We start from the raw sequence: 22,317 nt of genomic DNA on the forward strand, positions 1-22,317 counted from the left end.
TGGGGGGGGACACTGGGCTCGGCTCTCAAAGCCATCCACTGTCATCCGAGAGGGCCGAGCCGTGTGACAGACGACCGAACATGTGGCATCTCCCTGACCCTTGAACCGGAAACCTTTCCCCTATCTGCCCCTGCTGTGGCTAACGGATGGCCCAGAACCCCGGTCACCGTTGACCACTGGGGATCTTTTATGTGAGCGGTCAATCGCATCAGAAAAGATCACGCAGGGGTCAGATCAGAAACAGGTGAACTTTGACCCTTTTGTGTGGGTTGTGGTATTTGGGCTGGGTGTGTAGGAGCGTTTATGAGGTTGAGACTTGTGGACAGATGACAGATAAGACTGAGACAACAGTTAGCTATACAAACAGAACACACAGATTTTTTTTTTTTTTTTAACTATGTATACAAAGGTATAAAGAGAAAACTAGACTATGACCTTCGTTAAGAAATATTCTCCTGACCCCAACCTCATATCTTGTTGACAACTTCCATTTACCGTCTAATGACTTTATGTGCAGCTACAATGGTGAGCATAGTATTCCCGTATCTACGCACGTACTTAGGGCTAAAACTAAATTAAACACTGTTTGAAACAGGTCCAGCAACTCCAGGGTCCTTTTTTCCAGGCTAGATGTTTGACTTCAACCACATGTTTATTTTGGCTTTCTGCCATTTCCAACTGGGTACGGTAGTGTTCTTCTTTTCTTTTTCTTTTTTTGATTCTCAGTGGGATCTGCAATATCAACTGCTTCCACAATTTCCACACCAAGGTGAATCTTAGGCTTGAAAAGACATTTTTAATACCACACAGAATTATTTTATATATATATATAATACATATTGTTATCTGTGTCATGGTCATACCATCCAAAGTATGAAAGATACCAATCACAACAATTAAGGGTGATGAGGCCTAGAATTACTTAAGACAAAGTACATGAATACATTTATATCACATTTTTGTCAGTAGTTGTCAGCATATATATATATATATATATATATATATATATATATATATAAATATAAAATGAAAAAAATAACTGAAACAGCAAGAGATTTAAAAAAAACGTCCTTTAAAACAGTTCAAGCCAAAATCAGTCAGTACCACAAGTGACAATTTTTGAGGTTCGTTGCATGCGAGCCGTTTTAACCTTGTGTATTAATTTTTCACTCAGTCTGCCAAAGAGTGAGAGAAAATTTACAATTTCCCCGGCCAATCTTTTCATATCCTTCCAGGAGGAGTCTGAGGGCCGGCTAAGGACTGTTTTCTGGACCCGTCCCAAAACCTTCTCAGCTCCAGTTGGGTTTATACCCCACCTGACAAACATGACCACCCAGCAGGCCAGTGACATTTACAGTGAGTCGTTTCAGCCCATTAGCCAGCATCAGATCCGCATGCTGCGGCACCTCGTGAGTGACATGACCAGCGGCTCCAGGATTTAACTGAAGCCCAACACTACCACCATCACCACCTCCTCTGCTGGAACAATAAAAGCTTGGTACTGTAACAGGAAGAGGAAATATGGATCCCCACGGATTCTTGCCTGCTGTTATTCCTGCTACTATTTCACATAAATTCACAGCCGAAATCAAGGCCGATGAAATGACAAAGGGAAACCGTGGCTAACAGCTCACATCCTCTGCAAGAGGGGGTATGTATGTGTGTGTGTGTGTGTGTGTGTGTGTGTGTTTGTGTGTGCGAGAGAAAGAACCAGATATCCCACCAGCAAGACACAAATTTAGAGTTCATCCTGCGTATAGTTGGATACGAATCACTTATTGAATTGTGTGAAAAAACAAGTGTGAGGAATAGACAAATAGACGAATAGAAAGAAGTTCAAAGAATATTACCAAAAAATATGTTTGAGCCTTCGTGATTTCTCCACGTCTTTGACAGCACTGTAGACAGATTCATCGGGTTAATTTCCTACATTCCATAGCTTGAACTCCTGAACTCACACTGATCCAAGGTCAGAGTTAAAAACCACAGAGGACCCGTCACACAGGATCCCTAAACTCACAGTCCTCTTGTCCCAGGTCGGTGTCGGAGCTCGGGGGACAGATCTACAGCGTTGCTAAACTAACATCTCTCTGGTCTCGGGTCAGAAATTAAACACAGGGGAAAAAGAGGGGCTACAGTACGATTTCGGCCTGTGGCAGACGCTTTTCACTGGAGGTTTATTTTTCTTCAGAGCCACACCGCTCACATGCAATCAAAACATCCCGTGTACATAGCTGCACATGCACACTTTCAAACATAAACACGCACATTAGTGATTAACAAAAAAAATTCCTCTGACTCTCATTCGCTACACTGTGCTCGGCATCTTGTGCAGTCCTTGACTTTACGCTTATATATTTTCCTCCTCAACTGCAAACAAAAGACCCTTCACCACGACAATCTGTACATCTAGATATATTTCCTCCTAGAGCCTCCAGAACATTTCTGACCTCCTCTGAAGTGTTTTAAAGAACATGTTTTGCACTTTAAAGTAAGCCCCTCTCTCTCTGACCATCTGGCTGGTCAAATGGATAGTAGCCTCAAAGGTCAAGGCAGCTATGGTCCATCGTGACCCTGTCAATATCAGCGCTGCACTTATCTGTAATGGAAGACACTTTGTGAGGCTGACAGTCAGGTGGGGGGTCGTGGGCCGAGTGCTATGCGCCAAATGTGTGTGTGTGTGTGTGTGTGTGTGTGTGCGTATGTTTGTCTTCATATGTGCGAGTGGTGACTCAAAAAACGATGGACGTGTGATATGCGTGGATCGCAGCCAGGACTGTGCCCTTGAAATGCTCATTGGTCAAGGGTGCGTCTGCCAACTGTGTGTGTTGGTGCGAGTGTTGGAGTGCACAATGAAAGGCTCAGTAAGTGTGTCACCTGGCTCTGGGAACTATTACACCCCGAGTCCTTGACAGACCGACTAAGTAACACAATGTCTACAGGAGTAGCGGAGCCTATAAAAAGCCGTGTTGGAATGAGAGCTGGGGCTGTCCTCCCCGTAGCTAGCTGTGATAGCGTAGACGTTCCTGCACTGGAGCCAGATAATAATGAAATGCTGGTGTCAGACAGGAGACAGGGGAAAGAATCAGGCCTGTGTGAAACAGTGGGCTAATAATAGCAGCTGAAACTGTGCTATTCCCACCACTGGCTGAGGAACCATCATCACACTTGCACACACACAGACTCAGACACACACACACACACACACACACACACACACAGAGGCTTGGCACAGAGTTTGAACAGTAACCTGATCAAGCCACCGCAGAAACCAAAGCAATCAGGAATCAAAGCAAATCCAGCATGCGTACACTATGTGCATGTGCGTGCACGTGCCGCACAAATGTGAGCGCGTGCGGATGTGTGTGCGTACAAGGGAGCAGAGCGAGCGAGCCAAAGATAAATGGAAGCAGAGTTCGGTGGAAACCGCTGTTCCCTCCATAAAGCGGAGGAGCGCACGCCTCTGATGTGCCCTACCAGAAAGGAAAGAGGGCCTTTCATTCAGCAAGAGGAGATCTGTCTCTTCTCCTCTTGCCCCTCATTTCCCCCCTTGTCCGCACTCCTAGAGAGCATCTGAAGCCCATTCTCTCCCTCTCTCCTCTCCCCTCTCCATCACCCGCAAATATAACAACGTCCCTCCGCGACAAGACGAAAGGCTTTTTGGTCCTAATTGTACCCAGCCGTCACAGAGATGAAAAAGAGGTGAGGAGATCTGGTGAGGAGATCTGGTGAGGAGAGGAGAGGAGAGGAGAGGAGAGGAGAGGAGAGGAGAGAGGAGTCAGGCAGGGAAGAGGAGTCATCGCAGGAGAGAAGAAAGGAAGAAATGAAAGATGTGTTTGTTCAGTACCACAGGCTGACACATCCCTCTTATCTCTTGCCCAGTCAAACCATATGCCCCTAGGCCACAAGGGGAGGGAGGGGAGAAAGATGAGGTGTAAGTGTGTGAGCGGGAAGGCTGGAGGGGGGAGGGGGAGGTCGAAGAAAAACACATCTTTGCAGGACGCCGCGTATATAAAAAGAGGCACATGCCATGCGTACTGTAGGTAAGAGTTATTCAAGGTCAGCCAGAGATGGAGACAGAAATATAAAGAGCAATAAGAAAAGAAAGCGTGACGAGCGAACAGATACATGGCGAGGCACTGACTTGAACCAAAGGGGCTTCTGCCTGGACCCGCAGCTCCCTCGCTCCCCCGCAGCTTCCCAGTCGCCTGTTGACCACACACGCCGCCTGGCACAGTTCGCACGCCAACGCCACACGACACAGAGCCGCCGTCAAAGCCTCAGACACTCCGGCAGCAGGAGCCATCAGGCCTGGCTACATAAAAGAGGAAGAAGAAGAAGAAAAAAAAAAAAACAAACATTTGATTATACACAGGCATTCACACTCTGGACACAAATTGTGACTGTCAAACACCATTTTCACTGCTACTGTATTTGGGAAAAGTTATGTTTGGTTAGTTTTGTGTTACCAGCCGGAGCCTAAAGCCTGCCAAGACATTAACATATAGCTGAGGTTTGATTTGTTAAGTTGAATAGCGAGTTTAATGTACACAGCAGTATCCTGACTGGGTGACCGGGGCACTGCATTTCTCTGTGTGTGTGTGACTGGTCCCACATGTTCAACTCCCGCTGAACCATGCGTCCGATTCCCCTGTTTATTGACTGGAAACTGATACCTTTAAGGGCTTCATTCATGCTACATTACGTGGGGGTAAATTCTATAGCCCAGGCATCATGGTTTGGTCATTCACCTTCTTGCCCTGGGTGATTTTTAGTTGGATGTCAGATGTCTGCCTCTCTGCGTTTTCCCCCCTCACAGAAGCCATTGTGTTGCTGCACGGCCTCATTTCTCAACAACACCTCCAGCACAGACCGCTATATGTGCCCAGAGGGCCGGTGAAGTTGGTTTTATTTTATTCAGTGTGAGTTTTACGTGCTTTTAATAGGCGCAGAAATTTATGCGGGTGGGGATTTTATCTGCTGGATTCCAATGTGTGACTCCACATTACTGGAGCCATTAAATGTAAACTCCTGGAAAGTACGCTGCTCCCAGGAACAGAGCCAAGTGTCTGTGCGCGCGTGTGTGTGCATGTGTGCAAGTCAGTGCGCGACCGACTATCTGCAGCTCATGGTGTGGATTTACAGCGTGCCTCCTGAGCATACTTCCGACCCATCTCACTCACAAACACACACACACACCCCCTGGGTGCGGAAGGTGCGCTCTTTATCACTGTGACATTTCCATTTAAAACGCAGCCCAAGAGCTCTTACATTCACATCCATGTTTCCTGCGCCCCATGCTGCGGCACAATACCAACCACTTAACATTTAGCAATGGCAGATCAGCCCCAAATTCTTCCACTTCCCAACGCTTCCATGGGAAAGCTCATTACTTATCTTTGATTTAGAGCGACAAGAGTTATGAAGGGGCCACAGCCTGCTACCAAGAAACAAAGGAAGCATGGGCTTACTGCTGGTTTATGGTGCACATTGACGAACAGTTGTATCTGCTCTGAACTTAACTGCTGAGCTGCAGTGAATACAAGTTATGAGCAGAGCCAAAAGGCACATGTGCGTATGAGTGGTCCTCAGCCTGGGGATGGAGGACCCCCACCCCCTGCCAAACTTTTGCAAGATAAATCTAAGAGGCCACAAGATGATTAAAGGGACAATGAAGATAAAAACACATTTATGTTACACAGAATTATATTTATTTGTTTCTGGCTTTTATCTAATTTTGGAAAACAGTGTCTTATGGGTGAAGTACTGGACACTTATACCTCATTGGGCCTCTGAAAATCCATCAAATGAAACAATCTAATATGATCTCATGAACATAACTCATGGCTACACAATGACCATAACCTATGAGGAGGGACCGCAGGTTTGGCTGCCGCTGATTTATTTTCATTATAAATACTTGAAATGTGTGTGAAACTGCCATCTCAATTACACCGAGCCCTGTAAAATGTCTTATTTTGTCTGAACAACACTTCACAATTCAAAGATATTCATGTAAGTAAAGCAGGTAACCTTTACATTTGAGCCGCAGTTTTTGCTTAAAAAACAACCAAATATCAAAGTTGTTGCAGATGAGTGATGATCTGTTGATGAGCTTATCATTTCACATCTGGACTCACATTTATTTTGAGTTAAGGGTCAAGAGCCAAAAAGGTTGGGAACCACTGGGCCAGGCTACAGATTGCAATTTATTTAATGTTGTTTATAAAGGCCCTGGTCATAGGTAGCTAGGCTAGTTGGTTAGCATCTAGCATTACGATTTTCAAACCAAGAAACCGGCCTACTTGTGGTTGGGGGAAGACTCTTATGTAGAAAACATGGGCTCACGTACACAGATGTAGGACATACAGGATGTCAGTTAGGACTCTGCAGGTTAACCTCTTGACTCAATTCATCTGTCAGCCATCAATCCAGTAACCGCCTGAAAGGAGAGCTCATGAAAAGCATGGCGGACTTCTGTTCGTGACTGTATCTCACCTCTGCCTTAATGTAGACCAGATGTGACGGATGATGACTTTTCTCCACTCTTTCATTTTGCTACCGACGGATGCTGACCCGGAGCGTCGTGGCTGCCCGGGGTCCCTGTTGGCCTGCCGCCCTCTCTCCTCTCCGCCTCGGGGGCGCTGAGCTTCGGCGTTTAACGCGGTGATTAATCACACACGCAGCGGCGGACGTGCTGTGCAGAACACGGCCAATCACCTCCATTAAAGCAGGGGAGCTCCGGCGGACACAGAGAGCACTTTGTGCCGGGGAAACACAGGTCATTGTCTGCCGCGACGCCCGGGCCCGGTGGGTGGTGGTGGTGGGGTTCATGAAGGTAGACTTTGTGCTGGTGTTTTGACAACCTCGGCTGTTTCCGAAAACCGCGTGTGTGCCACATTTCCTATTTCATATCCTGGTTTGGTGACCAGGATTACATGGGATGAAAATGATAGATAACCGTCTCGTGTTTTTATGCCTACTTTGATCAGCTGGACTACTTTACAAACACTAACACGCAGCAAAAAACAAATGTTTGTGGGCAACCTGAAGTTTCCTTTACAAACGACCTCCATTCAAGCAAGGCCCCCAAAGGGCCTATAATGAGTTTTCTACTTCCTCATTGATCTTCTGCAGATCTTTGTCCATATGTGGACTCTACCGCCCCCTATACACTGTTTCACCTTCAAGAGAGAGCTATAAGAACTATAAACAACATGATTCATCAAGAACCCACTGTTTATCCTACATTAAACACTCTAAATTACAGACAGTATATTTTGAAACAGCACAATTTACTACTTTAAAGTATCTAAAGGTTGTTTTGGGTTTTTTTTTTTTCAAAATCAGAGAAATAGAAATTCTTTTTGTCAACTCCTTTTTCCAAGGTAAAGAATGAACTCTCATGTTGTGAGAGTTAATGTGAAGTATAAATGTTATTTGAGACAAAATGTGAAACAATTTAGTTGTTCATGTTGCAGGAAGCTGTACACAATTATTTTTTTAATGCAACCTAAAAATAGATTGTCCCCCACCAGACCAGATTTAATCAAGTTACTACTGATCAAAACCACTCAGTGTTGTCAGAGTAGATTCTGTGAGATACTTTGAGGTGTGTCTCTCTAACTCAAAGTGTTGGAGGAGGATGGCGGCAGGATAATTCCTAGTTTCACTCTTGATTCCAATGTGCAATTATGGTTGTTTCTGATGAAAGCATGCATACAACTTAGCACCGACACAGTATAATGTGATATGCGGTGCATCCTCATATGCTGCTGTTTGAATGTTAGTATTTGTATAGATATCTACTGATGTGATCAATCCAGAGGAAGTTGATATCTGGCAGACTGGATGCCTATGGAGCCAAGCCAATCAAGAGAGCTGTCAAAGAGGCTTTTCATCAGCCCTGCAGGAAGCTGGACAGAAGTGTCCCCGATGGGGACTCTTCAGCCTGGCAGACATACAGGCGGGCAGAGCTGGGTGAGCGCCTTGGCACTGGAAGTGGAGCCGGCATTCTGGTGGAGCAGTGGCTGGCACCAGCAGCAGGCTGGCCTCTCCAGTGGCAAAGAGGGAGATCTCTCACACACACACACACACACACACTCTCTCTCTCTCTCTCTGCCACACTCCTGCTGAGGAGCAAACGGAGGCTGGCAGGGAGGGCTGCTCTTGAAAAGCTGCCGTTGTCTGGAGATGGCTTTCATGTGAATGGGAGCCTTAATAGGCGTTGTGTGACGGCTCTCGTTGCACGCTGAGCACCGAGTGATCCTCTTCTGTTGGGTTTTAATTAATAAGCAATGTTTGAAGGCCACAATGCACTTGGAGGGACAACACAGTGACTCCTTGGTGGCCTTGATGCTGTTTGTTTTTGAGTCGTACTCAAACTCCCACTGAGGTGACCACATAAGCTGGGAGGTGCTGACATTTTTCATAAACAATTCCCTCATTGTAAAAAAAAAAAAACACTTTTAGTTCTACGAGTAGTGCGGCTCAGTTATGATACTGGAGTATAGAATGGTAAAGGTATGTCAACTCTTCCTTTTCTCAAACTGAATTACTAATGTCACTGGATAAAAATAATCCTATGCATTCGTATAAACTTGTTACCAAATATATCTTTCAACTGAGCTCACTTTGAAGAATAGTTTTTCCTAAAGTTTTGGTTAAATATGCAATCTGATCATTATATTTGATTTTATAGAGATGGTGTCATTTGCGGCACCTATTCTTAGCACTTTATGCCAAAGAAAGTGTCAAGCCAAGATGATCTGTCTGCCTACAAACTACCCACTGATCAAAGAATAGCTTTCTGCTTTTGCTAGAGAAGTACAAAACAGAGTACTGCAAGGACATCATCAAACCAGAACTATACGCAACAGATGCCTCAAATGTTAACAAAATATTTTCAGTTTTCACCTAGGATGTGCTCAAATGATACCAATTTACCATAAAAATAACAAAGGACAGATGATGTGACAAATGAGGACAGGCAATGCTCTTCGCTTAATAATTCTTTTATGGACTAAGGGTGCCACCTGGTGGATTGTAAGGCAACTGAGAGCCACCCACAAATTAAATGCTAAAATCTGCTGTTTTGAAATATAATGAATGACATTCCCTTGACCCTTGAAAGAAATTCAAATGAGGTAGAAATTCAAATGAGGTAAGCATGAAATAAACCCCAAAACATCAGCAAAGAAATGTGTTTCATAGAGATAGAAATGGATTTGACCATAAACTTTTTAGCTCACAAACCAGCAAGCCACGTCTTCATAAAACTACTTGTTTGTGGAATAAACTGATATAACATTATTCCAACCTCCACAGGGAAATATTCAAAAAAGTAAAAAAAAATAAAAAATTGTATTCACTACTCGAACGTTTTCCATTTGGTGATGGAATTACAGCCTTCTTGAGTGTTCACAGTATGACGTTTTGTGTCCTTATCGTTAGTGGAACCATGCTGAATCCAACAGCATTGTCTGTATGACTTGGATAAAGTCAACTTTTTGTGTTGCAAAAGAAACCCCAACTACTCAATAAAAGTGAGATGCAGCAAGGAGACACTTGAGTTATCAGGACAAAGGGTAGTAGGACACCTTACAGCAAAGATCATTTTAATGGTCCCAAATATTCTGAACAACTAAGTGTACACTCATGTAAAAGGAAAAAAATGAGAAGATATGACAAAATTCATCACATCTAGAATTCCACTCAATCTTTAATCAAGACGGGATTACAAATTCTCCAAAAAATCTGCAGTTTCAAAGGGCAAAAAGGGTAAAACTAGCTCACCTACTGAGGTCTTTAAAAACCTGTTCAAGTGTGACCGAAAACGTCCTGAACATTTAAAGGCAGGTCTTTTTTGTTGTCATTTACAAAAAACAGGAGAAAGATTGAGACAAATAGAGAAAAAAAAAAAGAAAACAATGAAGAAACTGCTGGCTTTTTTCTCGTCAGAGAAAGAACATCCGCTGAGGAACGACGACACTGATGACATCATCAAACGACAACAAGGACAGCTCTTTGCCACATGCTGCCTCCCGTCTGGTCCTATATACTAACTTAAAAAAAGGGGACAAAAAGCAACAGACATAGAGAGGGAGAAAGAGCAGAGGAGAAAAGAAGTAGAAAGGATTCTGAGGCGGGGATAGGGTGCGAGTTGTGGTTCTGGGTCTGAATTGGCCGACCCATCTGGGCCGCTGTGATGTCCTTCCCTGAGTGGGGGGCGGGGGGCAGTGGGTTATGGTCCGAGCCTGCAAGCTCTCTGGGATTTCAGTCTGCTTGTACATGTTTTTGTATGTGGTCTTTTCCTCCAGTTGCTAAATTACCAAACTCCAACTTGTTTCATACCATCCGAGTCCGCTGAAGATCTCGAGTGCGATCTTCCCCCCCAACTTTAACTCGTCTGTTCCACATTTCAGACGTTTTCCACTACTGGTCTCCTGATTGGCACTTGTATGAACGAGTCTGGGCTAGTCTGAGGAGGCTCTGAATGTGTTCACAGTCTGCTCCTCTTGGGCCACCCACTGACAAGAGAGCGGTGGCTTTCATTCATTCAATTTGTTTACAAGTTTGATCATTCCTGTGTTAAGTCTAAGCACTGAAACTGTCTGAGCAGAGCACAAACTGAGACAGTGATGCTTCTTTAGGAGCTCAGTTTGGACTTCTTCGAAGGTGGCAGAGGATCCTCTTTACTCTCCCCATCTTCCTCCTCCTCTTCCTCCTCGTCATCATCATCAGGATAGTCCACCAGTCCCACTAAACCTCCCTGAAGAAGACAAGACACATAATAAATCCAGTCATCCTGGTCAATTAGTCACCTGAAAAATCTGAAACCAGGGATAATACTTTAGGTCTGGCTGGCTAGGATGTGCAAGATGCAAATGTAAATAACCCATCAGTACTGTTATGTTTTAAAGATTAGCTTCAATGTCTCTTCATAACTCAATTCATCTCTCCAGAATCAATTCTGGGAACATTTTCAAAATACAAAAAAATCTTGATAGTGCTAAACCAACTGTCCCAAACTTTATTTAGTCTCATTTCTCTTATCGTTCCCATTATATGTTAGTTTTCCCGCCTTTTGAGCACAGTGATGTTGCTATCTTTTGTAAATGCGCTTGAACTGTAAACCGCGTGGCTTTCTTCATGTGTCATTTTAAGTGTCTCTCCCTCTATTTTCCCTTGTTTAAATAAGGCTAATAAGTACAAAATCGATGAAAGTGACCATTCTCTCTAATACACAACAAGCATTGTGGGAAATGTGGGAAAATTGACAGCCAATGTGGGAAGTTCATAGTTAAAGCTCATGTTTCACCAAATTCATCTTTCACATAAGTAGTGTTGGAAACAGAAAAGACATTGTACAAAATCATTTTTGTCTCTTCATGAACAGCATAGTAACACTACAGATGAGTGAATTTTCTTCACAGACCTACACCTTTACAATAAATATGCTGACATGTACCTTTGTGGTTACAGTTGTGGTGGAGGGTGAGCTACGTGCCCCTGAGCCCGGAGACCCTGGTGATCCCGGAGAACCTGGGTTCAATGAGGCAGATGATGGGGGGCTGGATATACTGGTTTTAGTAGAGCCAGAAAAGGAGAGTTTGAAGCTGGGGTTCTGTCTGCCTGACAAGCTGGACTTCCCCAGTACTTCTTTGTCGTCTGTATCTTTCACTGAGGGTAGAGAGGCATAGGTGGACAGGAAATGGTCATTCTCCCCAATTTAAGCTCTTTACCATTTCTAGAGTGAACAAAGTGTATCTTCTGTAACCACAACACGGTTTTACAAGACAGATTACTTTATTGTTTGTGTTTAACCCAACAAGAGCTAACTGTATTTCAAGCAAAACGCTTCAACTATTTTGAGTCTAACCTGCATATAACAATCATTTCTGAGTGACTCAGTATGTTTACGTAGAGCCATATTGAATGAGGCCAATACATGCTTGTCTAAAATGCAGACAAATGTCTAAAGTACCTGGGCTTATGCAAGCACCTTTCATGTAAATGTGGGAGGAAAGTCCACTTTACAGAAAACTGCAAAGACAATTGCACTGGTAATTTGTCAAGACTGCACCTAAAGCAGCACTAACAAAGAACTTTGAGGAAATCTAATCACAACAGGATCAAAGTTGTTTTGCTTACATATCTGCCGTTTTGCCTGGAATGTGACAAAATTGATTTTGTATCCTATAAGTTTTCCCAATAGAATCACAATGCAAACATAAAACAACACAGAAAACAACTCTTCTAGTATTGTCTTCTCAGATCTTTTCAATTTCCACACCAAGAGTCCCCACACCAAATTGGGAGTTGTTATTTTACCAGCCATTTACCATCATTGTTATTACAAAAACACAAATACTGTTCTCCAATAAGTACAGTAACTACAATATGTGAGTCTCTCCAACCAGTTTCACCCCAAAATATTTACAAAGAATAGAAAACACTGCTTTCCAATACATACACTTCTTTCTCTCCATGAACTTGCTTATAGGTTCCATGAGGTCTTCCTCGGTCTTCATCTTGTCAGATGGAGGAACCACTGCCTCACCGTCCTCAAGGTCATCCTCATCTGTGTTGAACCACATCTCTTCTTCATCCTCCAGTGTCCGTGCGTCACGACGGAAGCGGTGGTTCCTCAGGATGGAGCGCATGCTGCAGGGCATAATGCACACTTAGTAGTTAAAATTTAAAATACACATAGATATTCATAAATAACATATCTAATTTTAAACCAGCTTTCTCTTTGCACTTCAGAAGTTGAGTGACAACTCCAAACTCACACCACTTCATTCAGTAATGACCAGTCAATTCTGTCAACATGTCTCCCATCAAATATGACAATTTACGCAATCTCTTAACACATCTCTACATTTAACAATTTCCACTTATGCTGCACAGTATATTTCTGTAGAAAAAATAAACTGGCTCTCACTTATAGTGGTGCATTACCAGTGTATTGGGCAAAACTTATTGTAACAATATAGTTTGTAATATAATGTAATACTAAGCAACTTTTGTTTCAGTCAAGTCATTTGGCCTTTGTAAAATAATCTTGTGTTTTACATAATTTACACATCGAGTCTGATCTCACTATTGCCCTATGTACTGTGACAACACAGAGAGGTTCAATATGATACATCTGTGGATATTTTAACAGTAAACCACAAGCATGAAATGCTTAAGTGATCAACCAAAAAACTTTGAACTGTGTTTGTATAAAAAGATGCTAAAAGATTAACTTGACCTATTCCTGAGAATTGCAGAGGAAGAAAATAAAAATAAAAATAAAACAATCAGGGGAAACCTGTTGGTGTTGGTAGGTATGCTGGGTTGAAGTTGGGCCAACATAATAACGATCTTATGTGACGCACTCTGCTCACTTTCACTTTCAGATTTCACTGTGCACTTCAGTCAGAGTCATAGATATGCGAGAGATACATTGCTCACTCTAAGCAGTAACTGGTCACAGCACTCATTGTGTTTAGCTGAGAACCCTGTAGCACAACATTTGGTTTTTGTACAGTCAACGCAAGACAGGTGTACAGGCTAAATTTTTAAAAGATGATACAAGGATATACACCCTACCTAAAACATGGTATTGCACTAACTGTTTGAAAAAAATGACACTGTGCCAGAAGACGGTTGCCTCTCAAATAATGAAGAGAAAAAACAATATACTGCCAATTGAACAGCTTATCGATGTGACTTCTCTAATTGGGATGTCACATTTACTTTTTTACTTCGATCTATCGGAAGAGACACACCCAAACCAAGGATTGCCTCACTCATTAAATCATCAGTGACAGTGTAATAGTAGTATTGCAGCTTTGGTTTTCTCACCTATCCAGTTTGGGGTTGTCTTGCCTCTCTCGCTGCTGTTCATACCGCAGTTTTAGGCCCTTGAACGTCTGGACATAGTCCACATCTTCCAGAGCCTTCCAGTAGTTTTCTACTATATGAGCTGTGAGAGACTTCACATCCTCCTGGGAGCAATGGGAGGAGAGAGGAAGAGAAGTATAGAGAAACAGCAGGACAGGAGAATGAGAGAAAAGTATGGGAAGGGAAGGTGGCGAGCAGTTTAGAGTTTAGGGCAGTAGAGGAATGAAGCATGGAGAAAATGAGCAAGCGAGAGAGACAGAGAGGAGAGATCAAACCAAAAAAGTTAAAAAGAATCAATAAAATGTTGCATGTTCCACATGTTTCTTTGGGGATGTGGTTTGATAAGCTGCCTAATAATTATTTTTTTGTTTGTTAAAATCAGATCAAAAAACAGCATAAAAAAACTAAATATATTTTCAGATCAATCGACATTTATAATCAGTGTAACTTTGATCAAATATATAATAGTATGTACTGGTCCAATCACTTGCCAAAGTAAAAACATCAACAGACAACTGAATGAGAGGAATGAACATGTATTCTGTCAACTGACATAGACACTGTCTCTGGGTGAAATCAATAAATCAGAATATACACTGCAGTGGGTCATATAATATCTTTGACACTGTAAGACATGACTGACTTTTAAAAAGGTTTTATGTTGCACCAGTATGACAAAAAAATCCACAAAATAAAACAACAATGGCAGAATTGATGAATTATGTTCCTCCAACTTCCTACACCGAGCCAAGAAGGCATACGGAGGCTAGAGTCTTATGGTGAACTGTAAGCTTCTGTGGCTCTGTGGTTTAAGTGTCGATAACAATAAACAATGTTTCCATCCAGATACCTTTATATGTGAAACATTTTCTATAATATTTCAAAGTTTTCTTGATCTATTCAAATTAAAAAGAGGGCACACTAGCCATGTTAATAGATACAAAATTTGAACAAAGAAACTGTTGTGGGGAAAGTGAAAATTTGTTGTTATAAGTTATTGTTCAAGAATAGAATCAAACGTGACATGACAGCAAATAAGAGGCAGCCAGATTTAGGCAATACTCACCACACGGACATATTCAAACATCTCAATGATGGCTGAGTTCATGAGATTGTAGCGTGAGCCGTTGTTGAGGAAGGCCTTAATGACAGGCTCAAAGAGGAAGTTTCTCATGATGTAGCGATTGTAGAATTCATCCTTCAGACCAATGATCCTCCGCATGAAGCGCAGCGCACCTGGGCATACAGACATACAGATCAATATTGTGCTCCTTAATTTACGTTACAAACACAGTTTCAAAAATTAATGATGCAAAATCTGTCTGAACTGACAGGTACTAAGAGCTGAATATCTAATTATGGTTATATGGGACTCACATAGTGCCAGGAACGCATGCTGAGAGGCAGTGAGCACCAGTACCCTCCTGAGAATGTCTTTGTTGATGATATAGTTCTTGATGTGATAGGTGTGGTGCTCAACACAAAACGTCAGCAGCTCCAAAATCAAGGCCAACAACTGGGATGTTTGAAAATCATCTAAATGAAGAAGGAAGGTAGTAAGCAATACAACAAACCTGTTGACAAAATTACATTTAAAAAAAACCCAGCACACATGTACCCACACACCACGCAGCTATTCAATACCTTTGCTAGGCTTTTCCTCTGTGGTGTTGGCCAGCAGTGGAGCTGAGAGGACGTGCATACAGTGCTTGTAGAAGAAGCTCAGGAACTCTGTCTTTTCTGTTTTCTGGAGAAAAAAAAAGAAAAAAAGAACAAACACATATGTGCTGAATAACACGACTTTGATATGTACTGTAATGAATGCTTTCACAGCTCCCAATGCTTACAAACAATGGCGCAGATCTCCAGCCTAACCTGTTACATTTCTGGCACTGGTACTACTTTTCAGTGCTAGCAAGTAACTGGATTAGCAGAAAAATCCAGATCTGTATCCAGTATCTGTATCTGACTACTGCTCCCAAGCTCTTGGCTACAGAATGATGAGCTCAGTTCCTTGTCTTCACTCTTGCATCTTTAATAATGAAAGTATAGGCTGATACAAGAGTTTATGCTTGAAACCATTTGAATAGGATCCACTCCTCACAAAAAATTAAAATAAAATAAAAAAACTCCAGCATTCAAAAGTGCTTCTGGACAAGTTGGATCTACAGTAAGAATCACATACTCTGCTCAGGCTTGCTGTAACATCACTGTCAGTCTAAACTGATGTATATAGGAGTACCATACAAACTCACATTTGCAGTAGCCAGCATGTTCTCTGGGTCCACCAGTGTCCGTAGCAGGCCCATCAGCTGCACTGCCCCCCCTAGTTCTGGGTCTGTATCACAGATCATGTGTTCTATGATCAGGTTGATCAGGAGGATGTCCTGGTAGGGCAACAACTAATCATTAGTAACCGAACACCTTTTTATATCCACCTGTATCATAGATGCATGTAATGCTGTCATAATTCAATACAGAAATACTGGATGAGTGGAAACATTGTGCTAAATTAGGAATAAGTTTGAAGTTATTTTGTAACTGAATAACAGCACATCTTCACAAAATGCCAGAGAAGTTGCCTGACTGACTTTGTTACTTACATCATCATTCTGCTGAGACTCCTGCATGACAAACTCTCGTACCATGGAGGGGTTGTACTCCACCAGATAAGAGAAGATATCTGTGGCTGCCCCACGCACCTGAACGTCATCCATTCCCTGTTCCATGAACATACATTATATTTGTCAGTGGACTGTAAATTTCCCCTTGGGGATCAATAAATTCATGTCTTAAAAACAAAATGGAAACAAAAGTGATAGTCATAAAAAGGACCCTGCAGCGGTTTGTTTCACTTTCACTGATTATTTTTTTCCTTTCCCCTCTGTTTACTTCTAAGAGTGTGTGTCCACGGGAAGGAGGGAGGAACTGGGTATTACCCCTCAAAAATGTCTGTATGTCCAAAGGTGTACATTTTATATGTAACAAGTACTCACGATCTGAGTTTTTCTTCTACATTTGTTTAGATGTTTTGCAAATGTTATGAATTGCTAGGTTACGTTTTTCACAAAATTTAACCAAACAGGACTGTGTGTTTTACTGCAGGGTATAAAAAAATAGCACAACAAATTGTATACTCAAAGGCTGGCTAGATACAAGGAAACCTACTACTTAATTTTGTCAGGGAAAAAGTGTATTTTGCTTCTGCAGTCACTGGTGTGTAAAAGCAAAGTAACAGTCAACTAACATGAAAAACAGCGGCCGAAGATGTCAAGACAAAAACTGTTCAAGATGCATATTGTGACAGTTACAATATCCTTGAAGTGTTTGGGTGTTTTAATAAATTGTTGTTGCTGTTGTTGTTATGAGAGGCACCAAATTCAGTTCTTTAAATCAGCACTGAATCAGCTGTAAATCAAGTCAACCCTCTTTGTGTTCACCATGTGACACAATCTGCCCATACTGAATGAATGAAAAAGCATCCCCTCTTTTCATTTTGTGAACACCCCACCACACGCACACACCACATTACAGCCTACCTATTATTTTTTTTATTTTTCACATCTGTAGAGATTGGGGATGTCTGAAATAACAACAATCTAGTTAGATTAACATCCCATCATTGATTAGGAATGACCCACCTCTGAATCTATATGAGTCAGGATCTCAGTGTAGCCATGAGCTGACCTTAGAGCATACTCTCCCGATAGACAATACAACCAGATATGATTAGATGCACCCGTTTTTTTTAACTGTCTGACAAAACTTAGGAGGAGAACTCAGCTGTAATATAAACCAAATCCAGCAGATGCTCCTTTCTACATTTTTCTTTGGACCAAATAATACCATGACACCCTGATGCATCCTCCCTGATGATTGCTTTTTATACTTGTTTGTAATCTACTATGTATGCTCAATACATGACAAGCCTCCAAGTTTAACCATATACACACAAATCAACTACACAGTTTGTTTTGTTGCAGTACAAGTTTGTTTGACTCAAGAAAAAAAAAGCTCTGTCATGGTCCAAAATGGGAAGCTGATATAGAGCAAGTCTGGAAATATCCTTAAACCAGAGACTAAAACTTTTTAATGTCATTCACTTGAACAAGAGTTTTGCTGCACAAAAAAAAAATGCAAATCATAAAACTGTGTCTTCAGTCACAACACAGAACAATATAGTACCACAGGGAGTCTGATTCTGCTTTCTCAACACAGTGTGTTTGTGTTGTGCCCAATTCCTGGCAACAGAATAGCTTGTACGGAATAGATGCACAATTTTAACAATATATTGCCAATACCTTAATATCATTCAAATCATTCACTGATGGTCTTAGCTTGTTTCTGTTTTGCTTCATATTGTTCTTTTGAGAGTATGTCACTTAACTTCAACTTTCAATTTATCAAGGCACATTCCATGATCCTAACGCAAAAAGGGTAGCCCCACTGTCAAAGCTTACAACACCAACACACCAACGCCAAATTCATGGTATATCTAGGCAAACTCACCAAACGAACTTCATTCCAATGTATGTTAAGGTAGCTCTACTCACCAGTATGACCTCTAGTGCAGGTAAAATGCCCATGTTTGACAATGTCTTGAAGAAGGCGTCTCTGTTTTGAGGTTGTAACGTTTGTGAGAATGCACAGAACTCCTTGAGGAAGTTCACCTATAAGACAGAAACAAATATGGCTCCATGAAACAAGGGACAATTAGAAAAAAGAGCAAACTGACAAATAACAATTTGTGATGAAGATCTGGCATACCAGTTCGTGTCTTTTGTCGTCATCAGTAGCCTCATCTGTTAGCTGTGCAAAGAGGTCTGTCAGGAACTTCTCATCGTCCTGACATCAAAAGGAAAGGGGAGATGAGAAGGAATGAGTATCACAGAGAGAGTCAACAAATCAGGATGTAAAATAAAAAAACCAAACCTGACCGCCACAGTGTGTAACTGCCAATTGTGCACTTGACCAGATCTATTATAACAAAGTAGTTGGAGAACCTATACAGATACAAATAACCAGGAAACAAAATAGCACGATATCACCATATTTACAAATAACTGATTTTAAATGGTGTTGATATAATTGGTCTTTATATACAACTTTTCAGAATTAAATTCACAATCAGAAATTAAGCACATACATTTTATTTACAGTTATTTTGAGCTAGTGCTGTTTACATTAACAAAATATCTGCTGTATATAGAAAGTTTGATGGATTATGTTTATTAGAAACTTTACACTGAATACTGAGTTTCATTCTGTGATATCTGCAATCCAGTATATCAAGTGCTACTTTAAATGAATAAAACACTTTGTTAAATTTGGCTTGACAAAACTATCTCTTGGTAAGCAAGGAAGAAATAGTCTGCAACAGTGGGGTTTGACTTCACAACTTCTCATGGCACAGTGTACCAGAGTCAACAGCGTGCCAGTTTCAGTTTTCCTCTAGCGCAGCATAACTGATTTACACAACACTTCCCCATCTCTATGGAGACAGCCATACATAAACACTGCTGAGTTGACACAGTACAAAAACACAAAGGTCACATGACCATAAAAGACTAGCAGACAAACTCAGACTGGGTAAAGCACAATCAGCCAAAAATAAAAGCTTTGTACAATCCTACAATTACTGTAAATTCCAGTTCTCACTGCATAAACACTGTTTATGCATTTCAATGTTATGACAGGGTCGTCTGTTTGTAAAGCTTGTTTGTCATAAAAATTTGTAATACTTGCTTTTGCTTTGAGTAAAAAACTTTTAAGTGAAAGTGTGGTGCATTCACACTTTCACATCATTTAAAAAAAAAAAAAAAAAAAGGAAACATCTGTCCATCTCACCTGTAGCATGCCCACAATCTCCACCTTGTTGAAGAAGATGAAGGAGTGCAGGGTGGACAGCATGTTTTCCTCAAAAACAGAGGGCGTGGGCAGCACCATGTCCTGAATATACTGCACCCGATATGTCTGGTGTATTTTCTGACGCAGTTCAGGATCAGAGATGGGGATCACCTCCTTAAAGCGGGCTGTCTTAGTGAGAAACTCACGATGCCGCCGCGGCTGCGGGAGTGCTGGGTCAAACTCCAGACAACCAATGACATCCATGATGCACTCATCAGAGAACATAACCTCAAAGAGTGCAGTACGATTGAGTAGGAAGATGCCTTTAATGATTTCGTACAGGTGGTGCAGTCCCTCTCGGTTCTCCAAATCCTCACACACACGGAACAGTTCCAGGAGCTTGCGAATGTAGCCCTCATTCTCTACAGCTAGTGCCAGTTTCTCACGCCGCAGTGGCGATGGGAGTGAGGAGGCCACCAGCTCAGCCAGGTCCTCCAAGCGGTTCAGTTCACATGGTGGTAACTCCAGACCCGGTGACGACATGTCATCAAAGCGTTCCTCCTCAGACTCGTCCACCACATCCTGGGTGATGTCCACTGATGGATCCTTCCCCTGCACCTTAACAATGAAATAAACATGAGTGACAGAAGATGTAACTAGCTATAGAAACACCCAAACACATATAATATTAAATGCATATGCAGATGGACGAGACAAACACACACACCCACAAAGAAAAGTGCAGTTACCTGGCATATTTTCTCCCAGATTTCATCACAGCCAGCCTTCTCTTGGAAGCTCAGCGCCAGATCATAATTTTCAGCCTCTGACCATACTATCAACGTATCCTTTTCAAAACAAAACCAATTTACAACCAATACACAGAGAAGGAAATCTATATTCTATATGAGTATGCAGCAATATGCTATGTACTGACCTGCTGTTTCTGGTAGGCTGTGTTTGGGTTGATTTTTGACTCCAGCAGTAAGGAACCTGTCAAGTTAAAAACGAAAGTAGCCCATAAGTGTTGTAAAATGACTTAAATGAGGAAGCTAGGTTAGAATATTCCCTGTATACACGATTGATTCCAGCTGATTAAAATTAATCCCTGTGGAGGGTATTGTTGACATAATAACCAAAGAGCAGCTATAACAGTGGTCAGTACACTATAAGTAATCTCGTAATTGGCATGTGCCTTTCTCTTGCCTTAGACGGTTCACTTACCATCGCTCTCTGCTCGCACCAGTAGAGACGTGCCTCTCAATCGCTCCACATAGGCAGAAGAGACGTGCCCAGTCCCACGGTCATCCCACTGTCTATCCTCATTGAGGGTATAGACTTTGACTCGTCGACGAGTGTCCGTCATCCTGGCAGGTGGATGTAACCGGTTTCCCCCTCCCGGACCTTCTTGGCTTTTACAGGGTGTCTGCTTCACCTTGTAACGCCACAACTTCAGTTCACTTTTTACACCTCTTCACCTCTACAATGCAGTACTGACTTTACTTGTGTCAGGGGTCAACCAGGCTAACACTTCTTTGAAGCACCTTAAAACTGGAATACCTGGACGAGAACCCAGGAAGAGACCCCGATCAATTCTGCAGTTACAACTACAATATCTGATTATATTGACGAGCTGCCTTAAAACTTATCTTGCTAGGGTTATAGGCAACGCGCCACACAAAATCAGCTTACAGACCATTGTAGCAAGCTAACGACAGACTAATTTACAGTGCGGAGGGCATTGACGTTAGCTAAGTTTTAATCGACAAAACAAGAGCTGACAGACGTTACAAACTCCTAACATACAGTTGAGTGGGGAGTATTCAGAATAAGCCCCACTGTTACGACCAATGGCTCCCACAACACCCTGCCTGTTTATTAGTACAGTCTGTACGCTTGCGGGCAACGTTAGCCAGTTACGTTAGCTAGCAAACCTTACGAGTTGACTAGTTCGCTAGTACGCTAGCTACCTACGTTCCACATATTCAATGTTAAACAACCCTTTGAAGTAAAATGTCCAGACCTGTGCACCGATAACATTATTTCACACCTGCGGACCAAAGACACCGTGTATACCCTGGACCAATGTTTCTAATTGTGTCTGAATAATACGCCAGCTAGCTAGCGTTAGCCGCTATATCTGCCCCAAGTGTTCCGCCATGTTCTGGCTCGGGGCCGCGGAGAGACCACTCTCTCCATACTGGTATTCATGCATCCCAAAAATTATGCAATCCAACAAACTGTAGTCGTATAATTACTTCAACGTTACGCTTCACATTATAATGCTATTTGCCATTCATTCCCGACGTCTTGCTCAGATAATTGCTAACTACCCCCCCGCGAGTATTCAGCCATCTTGGGTCCCTTCAGAATCAGTACGGGGTTTCCAGCACAGCAACAACAGGGCAGCCCGCCACATTTAAAGAGACAGTAACATAACAATTATAAGGGGCAGAAATGGCTCGTCCTGCAACACCCAGCATTAACTCTGTCCGATAAATATTATACTTACCATCCAGCCACTTTGCGTCATATTCACCCGGTAGTCCGACCATTTGACACATGTAGATCCAAATG

The 22,317-nt window shown here is 42.2% G+C and overlaps 1 protein-coding gene across 3 annotated transcripts; it reads right to left on the reverse strand.

The window, feature by feature from the left end:
* Positions 1-9,600: 9,600 nt before the first annotated feature.
* Positions 9,601-22,124, reverse strand: ppp4r3a (protein phosphatase 4 regulatory subunit 3A). Of its 3 annotated transcripts, XM_087176305.1 has the most exons (16): positions 20,965-22,124; positions 20,678-20,733; positions 20,490-20,588; positions 19,741-20,358; positions 18,661-18,738; positions 18,447-18,563; positions 16,497-16,613; positions 16,149-16,280; positions 15,538-15,640; positions 15,271-15,429; positions 14,960-15,129; positions 13,855-13,997; positions 12,478-12,666; positions 11,997-12,085; positions 11,471-11,688; positions 9,601-10,771 (listed from the first exon to the last, which is right to left on the reverse strand). In XM_087176305.1, the coding sequence occupies exons 1-16, from the start codon at positions 21,104-21,106 to the stop codon at positions 10,649-10,651; spliced, it is 2,553 nt and encodes an 850-aa protein (XP_087032431.1). In that variant the 5' UTR covers positions 21,107-22,124; the 3' UTR covers positions 9,601-10,648. The 3 variants fall into 3 exon arrangements, with proteins under 3 accessions (XP_087032431.1, XP_023270801.1, XP_023270800.1); XM_023415033.2 differs by lacking the exon at positions 11,997-12,085 and having other exon boundaries at positions 11,471-11,682; positions 12,476-12,666; positions 13,855-13,994; positions 20,965-22,123; XM_023415032.2 differs by lacking the exon at positions 11,997-12,085 and having other exon boundaries at positions 11,471-11,682; positions 12,476-12,666; positions 20,965-22,123.
* Between the last annotated feature and the right edge of the window lie 193 nt (positions 22,125-22,317).

Source organism: Seriola lalandi, unplaced genomic scaffold (assembly GCF_002814215.2).
Source record: "Seriola lalandi dorsalis isolate HSWRI2012SDOR001 ecotype SW California unplaced genomic scaffold, Sedor1 jcf7180002054544, whole genome shotgun sequence".
NCBI classification, from domain to species: domain Eukaryota; kingdom Metazoa; phylum Chordata; class Actinopteri; order Carangiformes; family Carangidae; genus Seriola; species Seriola lalandi.